Genomic DNA, 21,442 nt, shown 5'->3' on the forward strand with positions numbered 1-21,442 from the left:
CTGAAGACAGGCTAGGCTGCTCAGGCATCACCAGACAGATGGTGGAGGATGAGGAACCTGATAAGATATCAAGGTGATCAGGTATTAAGTGTGGAGAGTTCTAGTTAAAATGACTTAGCAGGGTTCTTGCTAGAGCAGGATTTAACAAGGAAATGCACAGAGCGGCCTTGGAGAAGTTTCAGGAGCCCAACTTAAGTTTTGTCAAGCAAAGAATCTTTGCCAAGACCTGCAAAGAGAACACTGATGAGAAGCCAGATATTTAGCCTCACAGAAACTGGAAAGATCTCAGTAACTGGGGGCAGCAGAACACTGGAGGTAGAGGTGGAGAGGGAGGGCTGAAAACAGAAGGATGCATGGGTCTGTATAAGCAGCTGGACCCCAGGTGCCCAACACCACTTCAGAGCCAGTAATATCCCTGCCCTTTATTCAGGAGAGGTGGGGTTTCTGCTTGGGGATACTCATGGTAGCAGCCAGAGGACAGAGCACTGGACTACATGGAAATATATATTCTAACCAAATACCCTAAGCCCCTCCCCCATCCACCTCCCAGAATTCCTACAGCCAGGTGTCTACCTGCAGGTAGGAAACTAGAGGAAATTCTCTGGGGAAAATGATCTATATACAAATGCTGGCATTTTGGTACTTCCCAATAAAAGTCTGGGGCACCTGGCTGGCTCAGTTGGTTAAGCATCCGACTTCAGCTCAGGTCATGATCTTGCAGTTCCTGGATTTGGGCCCAATGTCAGGCTCTGTGCTAACAGCTCAGAGCCTGGAGCTTGCTTCAGGTTCTGTGTCTCCCTCTCTTTCTGCCCCTCCCCTGCTCACTCTGTCTCTCTCAAAAATAAACAAACATTTAAAAAAAAAAAGTCTGGCTTACTGCCTGGAGTGGACATTTGTCATGGTATCTGCTTGCCCAGAATTTTTTGAACATCCTTTGCATATCTGGAGAACTTCCCCCTGTAAAAAATATTTCTTTAAATGTTTATTTATTATGAGAGAGAGAGCAAGCAAGAGAGAGAGCGATAGCACATAAGTGGGGAAGGGGCAGAGAGACAGAGAGAGAATCCGAAGCAAGCTCTAGGCTGAGAGCTCAGGGCAGAGCCCAACGTGAGGCTCAATCTCACGACTGCAAGATCATGACCTGAGTCCATATCAAGAGTTGGATGCTTGGGGCGCCTGGGTGGCGCAGTCGGTTAAGCGTCCGACTTCAGCCAGGTCACGATCTCACGGTCCATGAGTTCGAGCCCCGCGTCAGGCTCTGGGCTGATGGCTCAGAGCCTGGAGCCTGTTTCCGATTCTGTGTCTCCCTCTCTCTCTGCCCCTCCCCCGTTCATGCTCTGTCTCTCTCTGTCCCAAAAATAAATAAAAACGTGGAAAAAAAAAATTAAAAAAAAAAAAAAAAAAAGAGTTGGATGCTTAAGTGACTGAGCCACCCAAGTGCCCTGAACTTCCTCCCTTAAAAGTCCATGAATCCCTAGTACAGAAGCCAGAAATTCACTTTCTCAGCCTCCTTTGCAGCTAGGGCCCAGGCATGTGATGCTATCAGTTAAGTATCACTGCACAAAACAGATTTATTTTTAATTTTTTTAAGTTTATTTATTCATTTATTTTGAGAGGCAGGGGAGGGGCATAGAGAGAGGGAGAGAGAATCCCAAGCAGGCTTCGCACTGTCAGCAGAGCCTGATGCGGGGAACAATCTCAAGAACCGTGAGATCATGACTTGAGCTGAAATCAAGAGTCAGATGCTTAACTGACTGAATGACCCAGATGCCCCTAAAATCTAATTTATAACACACTTACCAAGTACTCAATAGTACCCAAAGGGTTTCTATAAATCCCTAAATGTAGGTGGGGACTTGCTGAATATAACCTTAAAGGGACCCCTAAAGCCGTGTCTTCCAGCAACATGAAAGAAATACAAAGTTACATGAACTAGTTTCAGAAAACTGAGCTTATGGAAGCTCAATGTGAAATTTCACTTCAACCTTTCATTCATGTATTGAGGGACACCTCATATATGCGAGTTTACTTTTCTTCAAGGAAATATTTATTGCATATTACTAGTGATTATATTTCACAGCAAAATTTAAATTAAATGGATACACTTTTCACAAACATAAACTGGAAATTAAGGCATCCATCAAATGTATATGCTGAACCCAGTCCCGGTTTTCAGCTTTCAGCAGTTAATCAGGATTCTGGTCCAGGGCCACCAGTCCATGATTTCCAAAAGTTGAGGATCCTGTCAGTGACTGGAACAAAATCTTCTTTATATGTGACAATTGTTTCCACGTAAAACCCTTTCGGCGGCTCGAGCATTTCATTTCTTGCGACATCCTTTTGCTCTACTTCATTGCCTTTCAAAAAAATGGAACACCTGAATGATGAACTTTTAAGACAGCAATCCGTCCTTAAAATTATTAGTCAATCCTCAGAAATCAAATAAACTCAGGTGAGAACTACCCCCACCCCCATCAGATTTCTGACACCGTATTTCCTTTCTGTAAAAGGAAAAAATAAATATGACATGAGCACGACAGACACTGCAATGTTTTCAAATGCTCAATAATGGACACTAGTATTCTCAGGCCACTGATAATCGTCATCACCAATGTAATCTTCAGCAGTTATCACCTAACAGCTTTATCCAGATATACTTAACATATCGTACAATTAACTCCTTTGAAATGTACCACTAAATGGCTTTCATTCACAAAAAGAAACCCCATTCCGTTTGGCAAGCCCCGCCCCCCTTCCCTTCAGCCCAAGGCAACCAGAAAGTCTTACAGATATCTATAGATTTCCAGCATATTTCTGAAGGCTCAGGGATTTCCTTTTCCGCCCAGTAACTGGGAAGGTTTTAGTACTCGGCTGGCGGGGGTGCTGAAGTGTTTGCTCGCCAACTACAACGGGGGGGGGGGGGGGGGGGGGTACTAATGTAACCGAGGCATCACCTCTTTAAGTCATCGTCCAGGGTCTTTGACATTCCCTCTGGGGCCTTAAATACATTCTTCAAATTCTAAGTGTAAAAACGGCCTCCATCAACAAGACGTAGGCAGGAGGACTTAAAAAGTGGTTCCGGGTAGATTCCATTATAACGAATGGCTGGCTCTAAGCAATCGTTCCCACTGGTTTTGCAGAATAAACCCGGTGCTTGCGGCACAGCTAAACCGCTTATATAACCCCCTGGGGACGCCTCACCGAAGGCTGCCGGAGAACCGTACCTGGTACTTTGCTCTTTTTCCGGCCCAAAAAAATCAAGGAGCCTAGCAGGGTCCAGGCGCCCAGAGCGTAGACCGCGGACATCCGCCGGTACCAGGACGTGGCCTGGTCCGGACGCATGGCGCTACTCGGAGAAGACTGATCCCGGGAAGCTCGGAGCGGAGGCGGGCCTTCCAGTCGGCGCGTCACAGCCCCCGCCACCGCCTCCAATCGAGAGTCGACTCTGGGAGGCCGCTTCTCGCGTTGGCCCCGATGCATTCTGGAGCGTGTAGTCCCGAGAGTCGCGCCGGGGATTGGACTCTGAGTTGTGGGGTCTAAGCGGCTTCTGTGCTGTGCTATGCACCCACTGCCTCGCATACCACGTGATGGGGACCAAATGACAATTTCTCGGAGCAAACTTCTCGCGTGGAAAATTGTAACACCTGCGTTACGCAGGATTCAGATGGTAATTGTTTAATTTTACTCCTCCAGCTCTCAGATATGCGGGAATACCTGTCTTCCAACTCAACTCTTCTCCATTTTCCTTTCTGGAACCCAATCTGGGTGAGCCTTGGGTCCCTCCTTGTCAAAGCTAATCCCTCCACTGGGCTCTGGGTCCAATTCTTTTTTTTTTTTTTTTTTAAGTAGGCTCCACGCCCAACGTGGGGCTTGAAATCAGGACCTGGGTCCTATTCTCTACAGCCTTTTCAGGGTCTTTCCCATCAATTACACTACCCACATCTCAAAAACAAAACATCTTCCACTATGTCCACCTTCAACTTTTCTCTTACCCATACATTTCTTCAAATCATAATCTACCCCCACTCCAACAGACCAAACAACTTGAGAGCAAAAACGATGTGCTTGGCACAGAGTGGGCGTTCAGTAAATTGCCATATCCAGTAACTACTTTTCAGCCATAATCAAATTTGCCTTCTAAAGCATTTGACACCACTGACCCCACCTGCTTCTTTCACTACTTCAAAAACATAATCTTCTTTAGTATCTTGGTATCCTTCGAGGATCTTCTTCCACCCTTCAGAAATTGCTTTGCCATACACAAAAAATTAACTCTAAATGGACCATAGGCTTAAATGTAAAAGCTAAAACTACAAACCCAGAAGAAAAGACAGGAGAAAATTTGCCACCTTGGGATAGGTAAAGATTTTGTATAATACAGAAAACATGATCCATAAAACCAAATATTGGTAGAGGCACCTGGGTGGCTCAGTCTGTTAAGTGTGGGACTCTTGGTTTCCTGTCAGGTCACCATCTCGATTTGTGAGTTCGAGCCCGGCTCTGGGCTCTGCATTGACAGTGCAGAGCCTGCTTGGGATGCTGTCTCTCTGTCTCTCTCTGTCTCTCTCTGCCTGTCCTGCTCTCTCTCAAAAGAGGTAAATAAACTTAAAAAAAAAAAAAAAAAACCTCAAATATTGGTAAATTGGATGTTTTCAAAATTAAAGCTTTTGCTTTTCAAAAGTCGCAGTTAAGAAAATGAAACAAACCACAAAATTAATTATTCAGATACCTATATTTCACCAAGGACTTGTATCCAGAATACATAAGGACAACTTACAACTCGATTACAAAAAGACAACCCTACTAAAAATCCTTACACGTAAGATGTAAATTCTAGTCATTCTAATAGGTGTGTGGTGGTGTCTTGTGGTTTTAATTTGCATTTCTGTGATGAGTAATGATATCCCTGAGCGTCTTGGCCATTTGTGTATCTATTGTTAAGAGTTTGTTAAAATGTGTTGCCTTTTAGTAGGTATGTGAAGGATTTGGAGCTATTAGATCTCTTACTGGTGGGAACATAAAATGTCACAACCTCTTTGCAATACTGGCAGTTTCTTAAAAAGTTGAACATACACATACCATGTGACTCAGATCTTCCATTCCTATTTATCCAAAAGAAATGAAAACATATCCACATAGACATGTACACGGATGTTCACAGAGCTTTATTCATAAGAGCCAAAACAAGGAAACAACCCAAATCGGTATCAACTAGTGAATGGCTAAATGAAATGTGGTATACCACTCGGCAATAAAAAGGAACTACTGACACATGCAACTATGTGGTGAGTGTCAAATGGGTTATGCTAAGTGAAAGAAGCTAGACACAAAACCAGACAAAATTCTAGAAGCAAACTAATCTACAGTGGGACAAAGCTGACCAGTAGTTGCCTACTAAGGAAAACTTTGGGGGTGATGGAGATGTTCCATCTGGTGGTGGAGGTTTCACGAGTGTACCCCTGTCAAAACTCATTGAACTGTATACTTTAAATGGGTGCAGTTCATTGTATGTAAGTTATACCTCAGTCAAGTTAAAAACAAAACAAAAACACTGATATTCTGTTCCAAACTCGTTTCTCTTCTCATCCTGAGCAACTTTACTCATGTTATTTGTTAACGATAGAAATCTGCTCCAAATTCTCCTGAAGGCAAATTTCTATTAATTACTTCCAACCTGCTGGACATTATTATATCTCAAAAGCTCCTTTAAATGTCCAGGACTGAATTTATCAATGCTAGGAAAGAAAGAGGAAAAGAACTCTTTCCTTCCTTTTGTGTAATTCAGAGAATGATTGACATGATCACCCAAGCCAGAAACCTGAATTCAGACTCTTGCCTAATATCCTATCTGTCACCTCTGTCTGAGCACCTGCCTCTGTTCAGGCCTCACCTAGATTCCAGCTTCCTCCCATCCATCCTGCCACTCTCTAGTGTTTAAAAAAAAAACCCCTAACTGATCCTTTCCCTGCTTAAAATGTCAGAGGCTTTCCTTGCCTTGGAGAGGAATTTCAGAGTCCTCATTAGCCACACTAGGCTCCATGCTTCCTTACTCAGGATGGCTGCTTTCACACAATACTACCCCCCACCTCCATGTTCTCTCTGGAAACAGCCACCAGTACCCAGAGGTGGCACCTGCACGACCACATCTTTGATGTTGTCACCCAATGGTGCCACCTCACCTCAGCACCTGAACTCATGGTCACTGAAGAGAACACCAGAGCAAGGTGGGTCTACCACATTCTACCTTCTGTTAATTTGAAATGGAAAGGACCAGGTGGAACAGTTTCCACTTAAATCTGTATATGCAGTTTTATGTACTCTTCTATTTGATGTGTCTCAGTTAAAAATTATTTCCAAAAAGTAAGAAAAATATTCTATGGAAAAGATACATAAAATAAAAGCCCTTGGCATTTATTTATTTAAAAAAAAGTTTTTTTAACGTTTATTTATTTTTGAGACAGAGACAGAGCATGAACGGGGGAGGGTCAGAGAGAGAGGGAGACACAGCATCCAAAACAGGCTCCAGGCTCTGAGCGGTCAGCACAGAGCCCGACACGGGGCTCAAACTCATGGACCACAAGATCATGACCTGAGCCGAAGTCGGACGCTCAACCGACTGAGCCAACCAGGCGCCCCAAGCCCTTGGCATTTAAAATGTAAGTGCTAGGGAGCCTGGCTGGGTCAGCTGGAAGAGCATTCGATTCTTGATCTCGGGGTCGTGGCTTCAAGCCCCACATTGGATGTAGAGATTACTTAAATAAACTTTAAAAAATGAAATGAAATAAAATGTGTTAAACAGCTTAGGATAGGAAACACTGAGAACACACACCAAAGGCAAAAGGTAGTAATACAAATTCGAAATATAGAGAAGAATCAATCCAGATGGTCCAACAGTCAATTAAAAGGAGTTTCCAGCTTTGCTTTTCTACATAGCACTCAGTACCTTCTAATAAGTTATATAATTTACTTCCATTTTTTTTATTATTGGTCTTCCCTAACTAGAACATAAGCTTCACAAAAGCAGAAAATTTTGTTTTATTGGCTACATTCCCAGTGCCTGTAAGACACTCCATACATATCAAATACTGAACAATTATTTGTTGAATGAATGAAAAAATAGGTCCAAAGTTCTGAGAGGAAAATGATTTGGGGCCTAGAATTTTATACTCAGCAAAGCTATCAAGTATGAAGACAGAATAGATTCAGTCAATTATCTCCCATGTAACTTTTTATAGAAGCCATTTAAGATAGCAAATGACTTATGGGATAAAGAGTAGAACTAATCCAGGAGTCCAGACAAAAGAAATTCCTGGATTACTATTGTCGTAGCAATTGGCCGGTGATTAAAGGGGAGATCAGTGACCTTTAAAGAACAATGGACCATTCAGTAGAAGAAGAGATTTGAATTTCTGAATAAATAGAAAACAAAATCTTCAATCAAAACAAAAAATTAGGAACTCTAGGGAAAATAACAATATAAGAAGTCATGATGTGAAAAGGAAGCACACCAACCCGGGGCATGCTAGAATGTGAGCACAGTAACTAATTCTGTCACTGGACATGTTTTCCTTCAAGTGGTAGAAGGACTGGGGCAGCAAACCCCTGGAGACAAATGTAATATTGCCTGACCGAACACAGACAATGTTTACATGATCACAACTGTGTAAATGATATTTATTAGTTTCCAACTTTCAGAATGAACTTTCAGACAAAAGACAGAACTATGGCTATAGGTCAGAATGTAAATTTTACCAACCTTGATAGAAAAATAAAGGTGTAGCTGATCAAAACTGGATGGTCAAGAGAAAGGTCTTACTTTCCTCATTCTGGAAAATGGGAATTGAGTGACACTGGTTGGCTAAAACTGATACAGCAACAAAAGTCTTGAAGGAAAGGTTAAAGCCAGTCATCTCGGCATCTAGGCTCAGGGAGTGGAGGGAACTATTATTTGTTATAAAGCTCTTTAGGATAAGTTTTGTCTCTTTTTTTAAAACCATGCAGATATTAGATTAAAAAGCAGTGCTAATGTTCAAGTTATTTTACTTGATGCCCAAGATAAATGGCTGTCATTTTGTTATAGCTATTTATGCCCATCAGTCACTCTTTAAAAAAATTTTTTTTAAATGTTTATTTATTTTTGAGAGAGAGAGAGAGAGAGAGAGAGAGGATGAGCAGAGGGGCAGAGAGAGGATGAGTGGGTGGGCAGAGAGAGAAAGACACAGAATCCGAAGCAGGCTCTAAGCTCTGAGCTGTCAGCACAGAGCCTGACGTGGGGCTCGAACCCACAAGCCATGAGATCATGACCTGAGCCAAAGCCGGGCGCTTAACCGATTTGAGCCACCCAGGCGCGTGCCCTGCCCCACCCCTCCCCCCAGTAGCCACCCTTTAGGGCTACTTGGGCTGGGCTGTTTACATGTTAGTTAGGGATAGTGCACTCCAGACAACTCTGCCTTGACAAAGTTTCACATATTTCAAGGTTTCCTTTGATCTATTAACATTTAGACAGAAAATGTGAGGATTAAGTTCAGGAAGTATCTCTTGGGGGAGTCACTTAAAACACACACAGAGCTCAGGAAATCAAATTCGTATTAGCATTATTTTAGCCAGTGCTTTCTTTATCTATATTTATTTCCTTTCTGATCATTATGATTTTCATCTAAGTAAGTTGCCAAAATACAGTATCTCTGATTTTACATTAAGTGTGAAGTTAGGATACAAAAAGCATATAAACATCTACAAGTACCAAAACATTTATGACCTTACAATTTCATGTTGCAAGAAAAGGGGCACAAATAAGGAATACAAATAAATTATAATCTAAAGAGTTACATACAATGCTTCCTTTGATTATTTATTAAAACTCACAAGGAAAGTGAAAGGAATGTTTTTGAGCCATAATAAGCAATTGTGAACACAATGTGACAATGTTCCGCTCACATCTCCAGCTTAACAAGCAGTGGACACAGCCAGCTTCTTCAAATGATCCATGAACACCTGCAGGCTAACATCGTCAGTTAGGATGGGTGCTCCTGTTTCCTGAAATTTAATGGTAAACATTTATTGGCAGGTATCTCAAAAGCTGGTTAGAATTCATCAATTATTAAGGACCTTTCCACCTCAGAACATTCACAGTGTTTCCCATCTCTGCTCAGAGTAGTCCCTCTGCCTCATTAACCAGTCTTTCAACTGAAGTGTAGTTTCCTCACTAAACCCTTCTCTGACCCCCTGAGTTCAGGCCATCCCTGCCACTCCAGACTTTTCTAGGCATATGCCCTTCTACTTTAATCCTCTCCACAGTTCTGATGACCTGTCCAGAGTCTGGCTTCCCATCAGGCATGAGCACGCCGTGTCTCATGTTCCCCATCACGCTGACAGCACCTAGCCTGAGGCTCTTTCATGGCCTGCTTACAACAGACGCTTGAGGAGGGTGTATTTACAAATCAGTGGATCAGTGCAACCACTGAACAACAGATGGATTATCTGTATTATCCGAAACTGCTTGTGATTTATGTCATGCTTGGGGAAAAGAACTGAATAGAAACTTTGACTTCCAGTAAGATTCCAAACTTGTAAAAAATAAGTAAAAATATACATGATATACACATTTTATATTATCTACAAAGAAGCTGGAAATACTTAACTCTACACAGTGGCAATATAGGTATTAATTTTCTTTCTTAATCTTTTCTTTAACATACTCAAATTTTCCAAAATGATACTACCAGTATAATTAGGAAAATATGAGCATAATTAAAATTTTATAAGATTTCTTCTGGGAAGGAGTAGATGTGCTTTTCCCTATTCCTTCCACTAAGTACAAATAAAAACCCCAGACATTTTATATAAAACAAACATAAGAAGACTCTAAAAGGTGAACAGAAGAGAGCAGACAAACCAAGGTCCCTAAGGCCGAAGGAACAACACAGTGGTGAGTTCCTTGGGTTTCCTTTTTGCCTCATATCTCAGACCTGGAGCCGAAGAGGCTGGCAAACAATCACTGCACATAGACAAGAACATCAGAAAAAGCCAACTTTCTCTAGCTAAAGGAACAGCACAGCCCAGCAAGACCAAAAAATGTTAGATAATAACTGCTGCACTCTAAAGGTGACAGAAGAAACTGTGTCCCAACCCACACCAGCAACAGCTGAGTGGGCACCTTAGACTGCCACCCTCACAAGACAGCAACAAGGGACCCCAACACCCCTACCAGGATGCTGGCAGAGAAGGCCAAGGACAACACTGGGAATTTCATCCCCAATGGCCAGGGGGACGTCTCCCTACTGCCATGGTTATCAGGAGAGGCCATTCAGGGAGCCTGCACTCCCACCCCTGCCTGGCAGTAATGAGATGTCCTCCAGGCCCCCTGCACTGGGAATCAGAGGCAGCCTAGTGGAGAGTCAGGACTTTTCATTACCACCCAGCACTAATATGGAGACTAGGTGGGGAGCTGGAATGCCCATCTCCACCTAGCAGTAACAAGGAACTGTCCCTCACCCACGTGTTAAGAGGCCAATGGAAAACCTAGTTTGCTTCAAGTGAATGAAAAACAGTCAGCAGGTATTAACACCAAGCCACCAAGCTGCCTACAGTGTTAGAATTATTTGACAAAGACTTCAAAGCAGCCATGACAGAAGTGCTTCAATGAGCAATTACGAGCACACTTGAAACAAATGAAAAAGTAGAAAGCCTCAGCAAAGAAAGTCTCAGGAAAGACGTAGACATAAATGAGAATCAAAGGAAAATTTTAGGACTGGAAAATACAGAAATAAGTTCAGTGTCTGAGCTCAATAGCAGAGAAGGAACAGAGAAAATAATCAGCAAACTGGAAGATAAAATAGTGGAAATAATGCAACTGAAAAGCAGACAGAAAATGGTGGGAAAAAATTGTACAGGGCCCCAGGGGTGTGTGGAACTACAAAAGACCTGACATGCATGTCACTGGAGTCCCAGAGAGAAATGAAGAAGAGGATGGGCTGAAAAATTATTCACAGAAATAATAACTGATAACTAACCAATTTTGGAAGGACCGATAAATATACAGAACCAAGAAGCAGAGCAAAGTCTAAACAGGTTAAATCCAAAGAAATCCACACCAAGCACATGGTACTTAAACTTTTGAAAACTAGTGTTAACAAAGAAACAATCTTGAAAGCAGACAGAGAAAGATATCTTACCGATAGGGGAAAAACAATGAGAATGACAATAAATTTCTCATCAGAAACCAGAGAGACCAAGAGAAGTCACAAAATATTTTTCAGCTGCCTAAAGAAAAGGACAACCACCAAAATTCTTTATCTAGAGAAAATATCCTTCATGAATGAGGGGGAAATCAAGATTCTCAAATGAAAAAAAATTAAGAATCTATCACCATCAGACCTAAAAGAATGGCTAAAGGGGGGGTACCTGGGTGGCTCAGTCGGTTAAGTGTACGACTCTTGATTTCAGCTTGGGTCATGGTCCCAAGTTATCATGGGATCAAGCTCCCTGTTGGGCTCCATGCGGAGTGTGGAGGCTGCTTTACAATTCTCATTCTCAAAAAAAAAAAAAAAAGAAAAGAAAAAGAAAAAAAGAAAAATGGCTAAAGGAAGATCTCTACCTAAAATGGTAATGATAAAAGAAGGAATATGGGAGTATCAAGAAGGAATAAAGAACACAGTAAGCAAAATTATGGATAAATATAACTGGATTTGCATCTGCTCTTGAGATATATAAATTATGTTTGATGGTTGAAGAAAAACTGTAACATTGCTGCATGTAGAAAAAAATATTTAACACCATTATATTATAAATGGGGTAAAGAAATATAAATGGGAATAAGTTTCCTATACATCACTTTGGTCAAAAAGCCATCAGTAAACTGTGATAATCTATGTATGTATAATGTAATACAACGCTCTACTATCAACAACCAGGAGTGACCACTAAAAAAGGCTACACAAAAAGATACACTCAAAAACATTATAAATGAATTAAAATGGAATTCTAGGAGTGCATGGGTGGCTCAGTTGGTTAAGCATCTGACTCTTGATTTCGACTCAGGTTATGATCCCAAGGTTGTGGGATCAACCCCACATTGGGCTCCGTGCTGAACATGAAGCCTGCTTAACATTCTCTTTCTGTCTCACTTTGCCCCACTCCCCTGCTAGTGTTCACTCTAAAACAAAAATTTAAAAAAAAATAAAAATGGAATTCTAAAAAATGTTCAAGTAATCCACAGGAAGGCAGGAAAAACAGAGAAATGAAAAGCAGAGAAAACAAACAGAAAACAAAAAATAAAATGACAGACTTGAGCTCTAACGTATCATTAATTACATTAAATATAAATGGTCCAAATGCACCAATTGTAAGAGTTTAAGAGCAGATTAAAAACCACGATCCAACTATGTGCTGTTTACAAGAAATTCACTTCAAATATAATAAAGAAATAGGTTGAAAGTTAAAGAATGGTAAGACATATAACAGGCAAATATCTTTTTTTAATTTTTTTAAATGTTTATTTATTTATTTTTGAGAGAAGAGAGACAGAGCATGAGCAGGGGAGAGGCAGAGGGAGAAGGAGACACAGAATCTGAAGCAGACTCCAGGCTCTGAGTTGTAAGCACAGAGCCTGACGCAGGGCTTGAACCCACGAACTGTGAGATCCTGACCTGAGTCGAAGTCAGACACTCAACAAACTGAGGCACCCAGGTGCCCCCGCAAATATTTTTTTTTTTGCATGAAAAGTAACAGGAAAGAAAGGAAAGAAAGAACGAGCTTTATTAATGTCAGATAGACATCACTGCAAACAAAATGACCAGAGACAGAGGGAGACATTATATAATGAAATAAAGTCAACCCACCAAAACAAAGCAATCCTAAATGTCTATGCAACAAACAACAGAGCTACAAAACATGTGAATGAAAACTGACAGAACTCAAAAGAGAAACAGATAAACTCACAATTAGAGTTGGAAACTTCAACACCCTCTCTCAAAAACTGACAGAACAACTAGACAGATAATCAGCAGGGATATGTAAGAACTCAACATCAACTAAATGTATCTCTGGAGTCCCAGAGAGAAAGGAAGAAGAGGATGTCTAAGAGACATTTATAGTACACTCTATCCAACAACAGCAGAATACACATTCAAGTGACCATGAAATATATGCCAAGATAGACTACAGCTTGGGACATAAAACAAACTTCAGGGGCACCTGGGTGGCTCAGTCAGTTAAGCGTCCAACTCAATTTCAGCTCAAGTCATGATCTCATGATTCATGAGATCGAGCCCCAGGTTGGGCTCCATGCTGACAGTGCAGAGCATACTTGGGATTCTCTCTCCCTTTCTCTCTGCTCCTCCACTGCTTGTGCTCTCTCTCTCTCTCTCTCTCTCTCTCTCTCAGAATAAATAAATAACCTCAAAAAAAAAAAAAAAGAATTGAAACCATACAAAGTATATACTCTAACAACAATGTAATCAAAATAAAAATCAATAACCTACAAATAATAAGATAATCTCCAAATACTTGTAAACTAAGCAACACTTTTTTTTTTAATTTAGGGTGATACTCATTTTTTTTTTTAAGTTCATTTATTTTGAGAGAGAGAAAAAGCACGAGCAAGTAGGGGAGGGACACAGAGAGAGGGGGAGCAAGAATCGCAAGTAGGCTCTGCGCTGTCAGTGTGGAGCCCAACACAGGGCTTGAACTCACAAACCATGAGATCATGACCTGAGCCAAAATCAAGAGTCAGATGCTCAACCAACTGACCCACCCAGGCGCCCCAACTAAGCAACACTTCTAAATAAACTTAAAGCAAGCAGAAGAAAATAAAGATTACAACAAAAATCAATGAATTGAAATAGAAAAACAAGACATGAAAAGGAAATAAAGGTATTCAATTGGAAAGGAAGCAATAAATTGTTCTTATTTGTAGATGACATGATTATTTATGTTGAAAATCCCAACAATCTACAAAAAAATTACCAGAAGTAGTAAGTAACTCAGGAAAGTCACAGAATGTAAGATAAAAATACAAAAATCAGCAGTATTTCTATATATTAGCAATGAATACTGGGACACTGAAATCAAAACTATAATACCATTCACAATCACTCAAAAAAAAAAAAAAAAGTGAAAACATTCAACCTTAAAGAAAGAGTAAGAAATCAAAACAGAATGAAGAGATATACTGAATTCATGGACTGGAAAGGCTCAACATAGTAAAGATGTCAATTCTCCCCAAATTGATATAGAGAATTGATGTAATTCTTTAAAAAAAAATTTTTTTTTTTGATAGAGTGTGCGAGTGGTGGAGGGGCAGAGAGAGAGGGAGACAGAGGCTCTGAAGCAGGCTCTGCACTGACAGTAGCGAGCCCAATGTGGGGCTCAAACTCACAAACCATGAGATCATGACCAGAGCTAAAGTCAGACACTCAACTGACTGAGTCACCCAGGCACCCCTGGATTGATGTAATTCTTATCAAAATCCCAGCAAGAGTTTTTAAAGACATAAACAAGATTATTCTCAAATGTTTATGTAAAATCGAAGGAACCAGAATAGTTAAGACAATTTTGAAAAAGAAGTGGGAGAAACCAGTCTACCTGACTTTAAGACAACCTGTACAGTTACAGTAATCAAGACTGTTGTATTGATAGACAGATGGAAACACAGATCAACACAACAGAGAAGAAAACCCAGAAATGGACTCATACATGACTGACAAACCTTTGACAAAGATGCAAAAGTAATTCAATGAAAGACAGCCTTTCTGACAGATGCTGCTGGAGCAATTAGACATCCGTATGCAAAAAATAAAACTAAGCCTCACATCGTATATAAAAATTAACTCAAAAATTGGGGCACTTGGGTGGCTCAGTCGGTTAAGCGTCTGACTTTGCTCAGGTCACGATCTCACAGTCTGTGAGTTCAAGCCACGCATTGGGCTCTGTGCTGACAGCTCGGAGCCTGGAGCCTGCTTCAGATTCTGTGTCTCCCTCTCTCTCTGACCCTCCCCCGTTCATGCTCTGTCTCTCTCTGTCTCAAAAATAAATACACGTTTAAAAAAAATTCTTTTTAATAAAAAAAAAATTATTCAAATGGATCACAGACTGAAAGGTAAATGTAAAATCAGGCAAACAAACACGGGACATCTTTGGGATCTAGGGCTAGGCAAAGAGTTCTCAGACTTGGCACCAAAAACACAATCCATAAAAGGAAACATTGATAAAAGTGAACTTCCTAAAAACCACTTTTGCTCTGCAAAAGACCCTGTGAAAAGGATATAGCAACAAGTGAGAGAAAATATTTACAAACCACATATTCAACAAAAGGCTAGCACATAGAGCACATAAAGAACTTAAAACTCAACAACAAAAAAGCCAAATAATCCAATTATAAGATAGATAAAAGAAAGATTTCATTGAAGAAAATAGGTAAGTGGAAAAGTACATGAGAAGATGCTCAGCATCATTAGCCATCAAGAAAATGTAATTTATTTTATTCACTTAAATGTTTACCTGAGAAAGAGAGAGAGACAGAGGATCTGAGGTGGGCTGTGCACTAACAGTAGCCAACTAGATGTGGGGCTTGAACACATGAACCGTGAGATCATGACCGGAGTCAAAGTCTGACACCCAACCAACTGAGCCACCCAGGCGCCCTGAGAAAATGTAATTGAAAACCACAATGTTATACCACTACACACCTATTGGAATAACTAAAATCAAAATGATGACAATACCAAATGTTGACAAGGATGCACAGAAACTGGATCACTCACACATTGCTACAGCTTCTTAGACTAACCACATGACTACCGTACAACGGAACAAATATACTCCAGGGCATTTATCTCAGAGAAAGGAAGATTTGTGTTCATAAGAAACCCATACGTGAATATTTACAGCAGCTTTATTCCTAACGGCCAGCAACTGTGAACCCAGATGTCCTTCAACGGGTGAATGATTAAGCAACTACAGTACATCTCTACACCAGTACATCTGGGAATACCACTTGGCAAGTAAAAAGGAACAAATTATTGACACATGCAACAACCTGGATGAATCTTTAGATAATCATGCTGAAGGGAAAAAGCCAGTCCTCAAAGGTTATGTAACATGTGATTTCACATACATAACCTTCTTGATGACAAAATCACAGAGGTGGAGAAACCAGCAGCAGTAGCCAGGTGGAGGCGAGGGAAGTGAGAGTGAATATAAAAAGCCAAATGAGAGATCTCTGTGGTGATGGAAGTGTGTATCTGGACCACATCTACATCAGTATCCCGGCCATGATACCGCATTATGGTTGTACAAGATGTTCCCACTGCGGGACACGAGGTAAAGAGCACAGGGAATCTGTCCACATTATTTCTCACAACTGCTTGTAAATTTACAATTAAATTCACAATTACCTCAAAAGAAAGTTTAACTTTAAAAAGCGTAAGAAAACAGAGTGAAAGAAAAGACTTGAGAGAGACACAAATGTTGGGAATAATTAGATAAAGAAGGAATCAGAGGCTGACAAGTGAGGAGGCAGAACCAGTGGGGAGCAGGAGTAGATGTTTTTGCCCTGCACCCTTGGGAGAGGGATGAGGGGGGAGAAGGCTGAGGGCGATATTGTTGCGTCTATGAGGACAGCCAAATGCAGGTCATGCTACAGAGTTCTGTCCTCTGGCTGAATCTGTCATATTATGCTGTGTACTGCAGGAGATCCACACCAGTGTCCCCTCCCACCCCAGCTACGGTATTCAAAGTTTCCACCCCACCCCCACCCCCCAGCAAAATACCTGAGTGAATTCTGTCTCTAAGGCCAAAGAGATCTATTTGGTAACAAGTTTTTCAACAAGAGCCTGGCCTCCTCCCCTAGATACCTGACAATTTCTTACCTGTCCCCAAGCGTACAGGTTATTGTGTGTCTGAGATGGGTTCACTTTGGACAAAAGGAATCGGGCCTTTAAAAAAGGAAGACATTTAAAGATTACAATGGCATTAATATTAGTGTAATAGTAAAAAAAAAAAAAGTGTTTACAACATTTCTTTTGTTAAATTAGCATTTTTCTACTACATAGGAACCGATTTCTTTAATGTAAGCCAATGACTCCCCATTTATTAGGGTTCTTAAAACATGAGATATGTGTTTTATTTTGGCAACCCTCTACTTTTATGTTAATGTGTTTTTACCACTCATTTAAAAAGTCATATTTGAAGTTTGGCTGAATGTCAATTTATGTCACCACATAAAATATTAGTTACACCATTGGATTTATAGCCATGAAAATACATCAGGAAACCAACCATGAGAGCTGGAATTCAACTCACTCACCTGGCTGCCTCCGTGCTCCGTGTTAATGTAACGTGGCATTGGAAAGCGCGCCTGCAGAATCTCTTGAGCATCATCCAGTGGTGCCTGCAGAAGGTGCTTGAAGTTTTCATACTCAGGCATGTCCTGGTACCCAGCTTTACGCCACTGGGCTATGGTCTGCACCAAAACAAACCAACCAAAACCATCGTGGAAACACCAAAACAATAGTTTTCCTTGACACTCTTGACATTCCCACTACCACCTAGAACTTGTTTCCCCTAAGAAAGTCTTACATCAAGAATGACAAGTCGCAGAGGGGAGCTGGGTAGTGTAAGTAGGAGTAAGCAAAGAGGTGCAGACAGAACACCCCCACCTACACAGTTCTCCCAGAAATGTCACAGCCATCAGTCACACCTCTTCCTTTTCTTTTTAATATTTTTGAGAGAGAGAGAGAGAGAGAGAGAGAGAATATGCAAGCGAGCGAGCAGGGGTCGGACAGAGAGAGAGGGAGACAGAAGATCTGAAGTGGGCTGTGCACAGACAGCAGAGAGCCTGATGTGGGGCTCGAACTCATGAATTGTGAGATTATGACCTGAGCTGAAGTGGGACACTTAACCAACTGAGCCACCCAGGCACCTCTTACCTCTTTCCCTTCTAACTGTACATACCAACTAGCTAAAAACACCCAGGGAACCGCTGTCCCAAAGAGCCACCCTTCCTTTCCATTCCCAGTGCCATCACTCGGTTCAGCCTCTCATGTCCTTCCAGCTGGTAGGGAAAGGGATCTGTTGGCTTCCTATGTAGAATCTGTTCGCCCTTCTTGTGACTAGGGGCACACCTCTACACCCTCGTCCAGTGCTTAGTGTCACACAGACTCACCCCACCTCCCCTGGGCTCTGAGTTGGGACACTCTTGACTGGAGAGAAAAAAGCTGCAAGAATCACAGTGTAGGTGTTCATTAGGCTAGTAGAAGGCAATATACTATGATGCGGAAGGTAAAACCTATCCCCCCACCTCAGCTAACACTGTGTCTCACCCTCTTGTATCCCCAAGAACAATGCTCTAGAAAATGCCTTGTGCACACAGGAAATCAAGAAATATTTGCTGACTAATATATCTTTAAAATAATCTGAAGTGCTTTCACATGTTATTTAGGGGACATTTTAAAAAAGAAAACAGTGAGAGGGGAAATGGAGTAAGAGGACGTAACAAGTGACCAATAGGTTTTAAAAACAAAACTGTTAGTCTGATTATCAGGGAGAGGATTCTCTTTAGATGCTTCCTTCTGCAGCCTGTTCTCCCTTCTTCTCAGAGTTTCCAATAACATTTTCCAGGTCTTAATTGTATGTATGTATGTATGTATGTATGTATGTATGTATGTATGTATGTTATGTATGTATTTATAAAGTGCGCGTGTGAGCGAGAGTTCAAACAAGTGCAGGGGAGGGGCAGAGAAGAGAGAGAGAGAATCCCAAGCAGACTGCACAGTCAGCACAGAGCCCGATTCAGGGCCTGATCTCACAAACCATGAGATCATGACCTGATTCGAGATCAAGAGTCAGATGCTTAACCAACATACCCACAGGTGCCCCTTCCAGGTCTTAATTTCTGACTGACTGCTGGCATAAAGGAAATGCCCATAAGCTGGTTTGGGTCCAAGAGTTAATCAGAACACCCACAACCAGCAGACTTGGGGCTTTTGGAGAGTGAGACCTATGTCATTATCTTCGTCTTTAGAACCCATCACTTGCATGCAACAGAAGGTGCTCAATAAACATATGAATGGACAGGACAGGGGTTGTGGTCAGAAACATCTGTAAGGGGAGAGCTGAAGGCTAGAAACCTAGTCATGATTACTGCTTCTGTAGGACCAGTGGGAGCAGCAGTTGGTCACCCAATGGCCCTGGGTCTAGGACCATTACTGAAACCTAGTGTCTGTGGGCAAGCGGCCAGCAGAGTGAGCATTAATATGCTAAAAAAAGCTGAACACCATAAAATTATGCATATTAAAATCAAGAAACTAATCATTGAAGTTACTACAGGAATTCTGAAACACAACGTATAACTGCAGGACATCTGAAATTACATCTAATGTAAAGACACTAGGAAGTCATGTCAAACACCAAAACAATTTATTGAAGGTAAAGAATGGACAGTAGAAGGAAAAAAATATGTCAATGAACATAATGCTCAGTGAAAGGATTTTCTTCAGAGGAGCCATTCATTTTCTCAGGAAATCCCGTTGAGAAAGAAAGAGACTCCCCTGAAAGCCATCTACAGTCATCCTTGGGCTCCACAGACCCAGTGGAAGGATCAGCATGCCACTTTTTTTTTTTTTTTTTAAAGATTTTAAGTAATCTCCACACACAATTTAGGGCTCAAACTCGCAACCCCAAGATCAAGAGACACATGCTCTACCCACTGAGCCTGCCAGCTGCCCCCAGTGTTATTTCATCAAAGAAAAACTTTGGTCCCAAACTTATTGTTTATTAATGACTCTAACATAACTCCGAAAGGATAGCAGTGTGAGTGAAAAGCTGACTGAGGAAAAGTAAAGTGACCTTGCCTGACAACTCAAAAAGCAGTAAGTTATAGTGATTTAAAAGGACCACCTGAGATTTACTTAGAGCAAATAAAATTAAAAATTACCAAACATACAAATACCCCTCAGGGACTTGAAGAAATATTTTATTCAATAGAATGAAAACTGCTATACTCATTATAATAAACAGTGGGTCTTTTAAGCCTGAATTATTTCAAATGTCACTGAAACCTAAATTAATAAAAAGAAAGCCAAAACAATAGTAAGGAAAGAAATTAACATCTTCTTACCTCACCAAGGTAAATGACGATTTGGAAGAAAGTATCCATCAGCAAAATTCTGTCAGCTAGAATGCTGCTGCTGTCCAAGAGTACTGGCTGAAGAAAAAGGGAGAGGGACAGCGTTGGTCTTCCCTGTTCCCACATGGCAACCACTCCAACCCCACACCTGGGGTGTCCATTTCACAGCTACAAGGCTGCTTACAAATGGCACCTGGCAGGGTGATTCTCCCCATTTTTTCTCATCTTTAAGGAAACTCCTTTCTGCTCCCTGACTCAGCAATTCGAAGTATCAATTTTGTAGAAGAAACAGGCTCCAAATAATCCCTCATCAACTGGGAAGAGAGATTAAGAACATCTTTTGCTCCAGCAACCAGAATTAATTCCAAACATTCTCAGTTTTGTGTCAGAAACACATCAGAGACATAGTCTCTCAAATCTACTGCTGTAGATGACTGAGAACAGTGATTGCCTATATGAAAAAAAACCAGCTTTTAATACAAGTTTTAAAAGTTTACTACAAAATACATTTTATTATGATTTCTATTTCAGGAATAAAAGTAACATACTCATTAAGGAAAATTAGAAAATTTGTACTCAAGTACAACAAGCGTTTGTAATTTATTTTCACATTATTTAATTTTCATATGCTGAAAAATATAATTTATAAAAGTTTCTATTTTTTCATGTAACTTTTTTAAGTTTTTTTTCTTTAACATATATCTTTTAGTAACCTCTAAACCCAATAAGAGGCTTGAACTCATGACCTCAAGATCAAGAGTCAGATGCTCTTCTGACTGAGCCAGTCTGATGCCCACCCTTTTTTAAATTATTAAATGTGATACTTGTATTTTTTTCTTGTTTTTTTTCCCCCCTTTTTACATTTTTAAATAATTTCTATGCCCAACACAGAGCTCAAATTCATGACCTTGAGATAAAGGGTCACATTTTCTACTGACTGAGCTAGCCAGGAGCCCCTTCATGTAACACTTTAATATTTTATCACATTACATAAACTTTGTAAACATTTCTTAGATTACTTATTTTCCTACTATTAAACACGTGGATTGTTTTCTAATCTATCATAACAGTTCATTTGACAATTTCTTTGAACAAAGCTTTTTCTGTATTTAGAAGGATTTCCTTCAGGCACAAGACATAGATTTACTGGGTCAAAGTATATGAACACATTGGAAAAAAAATACCTACGTATTTTTTTTAACATGTAATCCTGCCTTCCACAGATAATAGCTTTCTTTGTATGCCCTGTGACTTTTTTCTATGTGTATTTTTTAATACTCAGAAATAATGTTAAATTACTACTAAGACTCAAAGTTT

General features: G+C 40.7%; 2 protein-coding genes across 3 annotated transcripts in view; both read right to left on the reverse strand.

Moving 5' to 3' along the window:
• Positions 1–2,024: 2,024 nt before the first annotated feature.
• Positions 2,025–3,414, reverse strand: SMIM26 (small integral membrane protein 26). The gene is made up of 2 exons (XM_058684781.1): positions 3,225–3,414; positions 2,025–2,357 (listed from the first exon to the last, which is right to left on the reverse strand). Exons 1-2 carry the CDS (start codon positions 3,340–3,342, stop codon positions 2,191–2,193), a joined length of 285 nt encoding a protein of 94 aa, XP_058540764.1. The 5' UTR covers positions 3,343–3,414; the 3' UTR covers positions 2,025–2,190.
• A 5,155-nt stretch (positions 3,415–8,569) lies between these two features.
• Positions 8,570–21,442, reverse strand: part of SEC23B (SEC23 homolog B, COPII coat complex component) — a 45,658-nt gene continuing 32,785 nt past the window's right edge. For both annotated transcript variants that reach the window (XM_058684780.1, XM_058684779.1), the window contains exons 17-20: positions 20,117–20,203; positions 17,306–17,461; positions 16,869–16,934; positions 8,570–9,036 (exon numbers count right to left, since the gene is read on the reverse strand). In XM_058684780.1, the coding sequence (XP_058540763.1) occupies positions 8,947–9,036; positions 16,869–16,934; positions 17,306–17,461; positions 20,117–20,203 (399 nt within the window). In that variant the 3' untranslated portion in view covers positions 8,570–8,946. The remainder of the gene's footprint in view (positions 9,037–16,868; positions 16,935–17,305; positions 17,462–20,116; positions 20,204–21,442) is intronic.

This window comes from Neofelis nebulosa, chromosome 9, assembly GCF_028018385.1.
Source record: "Neofelis nebulosa isolate mNeoNeb1 chromosome 9, mNeoNeb1.pri, whole genome shotgun sequence".
NCBI classification, from domain to species: Eukaryota; Metazoa; Chordata; class Mammalia; order Carnivora; family Felidae; genus Neofelis; species Neofelis nebulosa.